The sequence below is a fragment of the Sebastes umbrosus genome, chromosome 14, assembly GCF_015220745.1.
Source record: "Sebastes umbrosus isolate fSebUmb1 chromosome 14, fSebUmb1.pri, whole genome shotgun sequence".
NCBI lineage: Eukaryota > Metazoa > Chordata > Actinopteri > Perciformes > Sebastidae > Sebastes > Sebastes umbrosus.
The window spans coordinates 32,304,431-32,309,430 of NC_051282.1; the positions used below are offsets into that span (position 1 = coordinate 32,304,431).

The following is a 5,000-nucleotide window of genomic DNA, read 5'->3' on the forward strand; positions in this document are numbered from 1 at the left end:
AAGTTTTGCGTTCCCTCACATGAAGTTTTGCGTTCCCTTTCACAAAGTTTTGCGTTCCCTCACACAAAGTTTTGCGTTCCCTCACATGAAGTTTTGCGTTCCCTCACATGAAGTTTTACGTTTCCTCACATGAAGTTTTGCGTTCCCTTTCACAAAGTTTTGCGTTCCCTCACATGAAGTTTTGCGTTCCCTTTCACAAAGTTTTGCGTTCCCTCACATGAAGTTTTGCGTTCCCTCACATGAAGTTTTGCGTTCCCTTTCACAAAGTTTTGCGTTCCCTCACATGAAGTTTTGCGTTCCCTCACATGAAGTTTTACGTTCCCTCACATGAAGTTTTGCGTTCCCTTTCACAAAGTTTTACGTTCCCTCACATGAAGTTTTGTGTTCCCTTTCACAAAGTTTTGCGTTCCCTCACATGAAGTTTTGCGTTCCCTTTCACAAAGTTTTGCGTTCCCTCACATGAAGTTTTGCGTTCCCTTTCACAAAGTTTTACGTTCCCTCACATGAAGTTTTACGTTCCCTTACATGAAGTTTTGCGTTCCCTTTCACAAAGTTTTACGTTCCCTCACATGAAGTTTTGTGTTCCCTTTCACAAAGTTTTACGTTCCCTCACATGAAGTTTTACGTTCCCTTACATGAAGTTTTGCGTTCCCTTTCACAAAGTTTTACGTTCCCTCACATGAAGTTTTGTGTTCCCTTTCACAAAGTTTTACGTTCCCTCACATGAAGTTTTGCGTTCCCTTTCACAAAGTTTTACGTTCCCTCACATGAAGTTTTGTGTTCCCTTTCACAAAGTTTTGCGTTCCCTCACATGAAGTTTTGCGTTCCCTTTCACAAAGTTTTGCGTTCCCTCACATGAAGTTTTGCGTTCCCTTTCACAAAGTTTTGCGTTCCCTCACATGAAGTTTTGCGTTCCCTTTCACAAAGTTTTACGTTCCCTCACATGAAGTGTTACGTTCCCTTACATGAAGTTTTGCGTTCCCTTTCACAAAGTTTTACGTTCCCTCACATGAAGTTTTGTGTTCCCTTTCACAAAGTTTTACGTTCCCTCACATGAAGTTTTACGTTCCCTTACATGAAGTTTTGCGTTCCCTTTCACAAAGTTTTACGTTCCCTCACATGAAGTTTTGTGTTCCCTTTCACAAAGTTTTACGTTCCCTCACATGAAGTTTTGCGTTCCCTTTCACAAAGTTTTACGTTCCCTCACATGAAGTTTTGCGTTCCCTTTCACAAAGTTTTGCGTTCCCTCACATGAAGTTTTGCGTTCCCTTACATGAAGTTTTACGTTCCCTCACATGAAGTTTTGCGTTCCCTTTCACAAAGTTTTACGTTCCCTCACATGAAGTTTTGCGTTCCCTTTCACAAAGTTTTGCGTTCCCTCACATGAAGTTTTGCGTTCCCTTTCACAAAGTTTTGCGTTCCCTCACATGAAGTTTTGCGTTCCCTTTCACAAAGTTTTACGTTCCCTCACATGAAGTTTTACGTTCCCTTACATGAAGTTTTGCGTTCCCTTTCACAAAGTTTTACGTTCCCTCACATGAAGTTTTGTGTTCCCTTTCACAAAGTTTTACGTTCCCTCACATGAAGTTTTACGTTCCCTTACATGAAGTTTTGCGTTCCCTTTCACAAAGTTTTACGTTCCCTCACATGAAGTTTTGTGTTCCCTTTCACAAAGTTTTACGTTCCTTCACATGAAGTTTTGCGTTCCCTTTCACAAAGTTTTACGTTCCCTCACATGAAGTTTTGTGTTCCCTTTCACAAAGTTTTGCGTTCCCTCACATGAAGTTTTGCGTTCCCTTTCACAAAGTTTTGCGTTCCCTCACATGAAGTTTTGCGTTCCCTTTCACAAAGTTTTGCGTTCCCTCACATGAAGTTTTGCGTTCCCTTTCACAAAGTTTTACGTTCCCTCACATGAAGTTTTACGTTCCCTTACATGAAGTTTTGCGTTCCCTTTCACAAAGTTTTACGTTCCCTCACATGAAGTTTTGTGTTCCCTTTCACAAAGTTTTACGTTCCCTCACATGAAGTTTTACGTTCCCTTACATGAAGTTTTGCGTTCCCTTTCACAAAGTTTTACGTTCCCTCACATGAAGTTTTGTATTCCCTTTCACAAAGTTTTACGTTCCCTCACATGAAGTTTTGCGTTCCCTTTCACAAAGTTTTGCGTTCCCTCACATGAAGTTTTGCGTTCCCTCACATGAAGTTTTGCGTTCCCTTTCACAAAGTTTTGCGTTCCCTCACATGAAGTTTTGCGTTCCCTTTCACAAAGTTTTACGTTCCCTCACATGAAGTTTTGCGTTCCCTTTCACAAAGTTTTACGTTCCCTCACATGAAGTTTTGCGTTCCCTTTCACAAAGTTTTACGTTCCCTCACATGAAGTTTTGCTTTCATTTTCCCTCACATGAAGTTTTGGTCCTCTCTGGTATTGGGGAGTTCACTAAGTAGGCTCTAAGTACTTTATACTTGTATTTCACCACATCTCAGAGAAATATACTGTAGTACATTTGACAGCTTTACTAAAGTACTGCTGACAGACAGGAAACTCACACTGACGTCACCAGTAACCATCATTACTACATCAGGTTCTAAAGTCTGCACGTGAAGAATTAAAGAAGAAGAAGAAGAAGAAGAAGAAGAAGAAGACTTTAAAAACTCACCAGAAGCTGCAGAAAAAAATTAATCCGCACAAGTGGAGGTTCTGATGGTGTCCCTCTGTCTGTCCTCCTGTCTCTCTGTCCTCCTGTCTCTGTCTGTCTGACATCAACCTGCTCTTCTTCTCTTTTCTCAGCTGCACCAACCTGCAGCCAAAGATCCTCTCTGTTCGTCAGGAGGATCACTCCTCAGGAATACTGACACCGACTCATGGACCCAAGAAACCTGCTTTAACCTCCTGAGACCGACTGACCTTACTGTCTTTCAGAGGCTCTAGCTAGCAGGAGGTTCAGTTCTGGAGACAGAGAGACCCTTACAAGGGTCCTGGAACTCTTGAAGACCCCCTCAGCCAATTTCAAGGAGTCCTGGAATCCCTTCAGGGAATCCAAGGACCCTCACAATATTCCTGGATACTCATTTAAGGGCCTCTGGAATCTGACTAGACCTCCTAAGCTGGTTTTTGCAGAGTCCTGGGATCTTTTCAAGGAGCCTGGAATCTCTGGTGGGACATAAATGAATCACAATAATCCTTTAGGGGAGATTCCAAAGGTCCTTGAAATGGGTACTGGGGTTCTTCCAGACTTTGAAGGATGGCAGGGAGGAAGAGGGATTCCAGGGGTCATTGTGAGGGATTACAGGGTTCATCTTGAGAGCTTCAGGACTCCGTTAACGAGTCCTTAAATAAATGTCCAGGATGATTGTGAGAGTAGAGTGCTTCAAAATATCCCATAAGTCCTTGAAAGAGATCCGTGGAACACCCTGGAGCCCTCTAAAGGACGCTGGAAGTCCTTGAATATTCCCTGGAACCTCTTGATGGACTCCAGGACCTCTCAAGGACCGAGCAGGCCGCCAGCAGGAGTGAGGGGTTTTAGTCTACAGGAATGAGTTCAGAGTGAGACCTCCTGTCTGTGTGAACCAGCTCAGCTCAAAACCACTTCCTGTTTCACATCAGACACAATAAGACTTCATATAAACTGACTAAGACTCAGTTTATAAGAAAACTAAACTACAGATAATACCCGTGTCCACCAGACTCCATTCACTCATCAGAGTATTAAAGTACTAGTAATGAGAATACTACTACAGGTAGTACTTCCTCCTCTGCTGGGGTTCTAATGTTTAACTCTTCAGCTCCACCTGCTGGTCACACTGAGGCTCTGCAGCTCAGACACAGACTAGAAATAATAAGAATTCATGTCATTATTAACTTGTGAAAACCAGGTATGACTGAAGACGTTGTGAAAAATACTTTTTATTAAAATCACAGTAAAAAGTTCAAAGTCAAGTTGATCCTGGTTGCTCGGGGCGACCACAAATCCCTGGTTGCTCGGGGCGACCCCACATCACTGGTTGCTCGGGGCGACGGGGTTCCAGGGCTGTTTCCGAGGAGCTCCGTCTTTATCCTTCTTGTCCAGGGGCTTCAGGTGGCAGGACAGGACCAGGTCTCTGAGAGACACACAGAGACACTCTGAGCCTGGAACTCATTCAAGGACCCTGGAACGTCTTGAGGGAGTTAAAGCCAAAGTTAAAGACAAACTTTTGTTGCGTCCTAAATTCCACTAACATGTTATTTAGTAGCTGGAACAGTGTGTGAGGTATTACAGTATGAACCCATTAGTACGTCAGTTACAGACTAGTCCTGGGGAAATATTACAGTATGCAACGCTGGACACTACGGTGGCATAAATATCCCACAATGCAATGCAGTAGTGACAACAACGTTCATAAGAGACGTTGACGGACATCTCTGGAACATCAATAACACTTTCATTTAACTGTAAGTATCAGACGGAGCTCCTGAGGCGATGCTACTTTCACATGATGCTAGCTTTCCAACATCGTGGACTCTACCTTTAAGTTCCATGTTCTACTCGTCATCTACTATTCCTGATGTTTTAGATGGTTTCAGTATCCGCATCCAGATGTTGAGGCAGAGTATCTATCAGAGTCAGAATTGTGGCATCGTGCCGATAGAAACCTGTTCTCCACCCAGACCGCCGTCCCACCGTCCCACCGTCTCACCGCCCCACCGCCCCACCGCCCCGTGACCTCAGAGATCATCAGTACCACGCTCTTTAACCATCCAGCACCCAGCCCGACTGATAACACCTGGACCTGGAAGTGTCTCCGGGACGTGGAAGTGTCTCCGGGACGTGGAAGTGTCTCCGGGACGTGGAAGTGTCTCCAGGACGTGGACTGACCTGAACTGGCTGTAGGAGGAGCCTCTCTGGCCGACGGCTCTCAGCTTGGCCTCGTTCTCTCTCAGGTGTCTCCGCTCCAACTCCACCGCCGCCTGCAGCTCTCTCTCCAGCGCCGAGAAGTCGATGACATCACGCTCTGACCTCGCC

At 44.5% G+C, this 5,000-nt stretch overlaps 2 protein-coding genes across 7 annotated transcripts in view; both read right to left on the minus strand.

The window, feature by feature from the left end:
- abi3a (ABI family, member 3a) overlaps positions 1-3,006 on the minus strand; it is a 26,438-nt gene extending 23,432 nt beyond the window's left edge. The window contains exon 1 of one of the 5 annotated variants that reach the window (XM_037791360.1): positions 2,658-2,997. The gene's annotated coding sequence lies outside the window, so the exon portion shown is untranslated. Of the gene's footprint in view, positions 1-2,657 lie in introns of all 5 variants that reach the window. The other 4 variants (XM_037791361.1, XM_037791363.1, XM_037791365.1 and 1 more) reach the window with 4 other exon arrangements.
- Positions 3,007-3,884: 878 nt separating this feature from the next.
- ccdc103 (coiled-coil domain containing 103) overlaps positions 3,885-5,000 on the minus strand; it is a 5,563-nt gene continuing 4,447 nt past the window's right edge. For both annotated transcript variants that reach the window (XM_037791368.1, XM_037791369.1), the window contains exons 3-4: positions 4,854-5,000; positions 3,885-4,098 (exon numbers count right to left, since the gene is read on the minus strand). The exon at positions 4,854-5,000 is cut by the window's right edge and continues 5 nt beyond it. In XM_037791368.1, coding sequence (XP_037647296.1) covers positions 3,996-4,098; positions 4,854-5,000 — 250 coding nt within the window. In that variant the 3' untranslated portion in view covers positions 3,885-3,995. The remainder of the gene's footprint in view (positions 4,099-4,853) is intronic.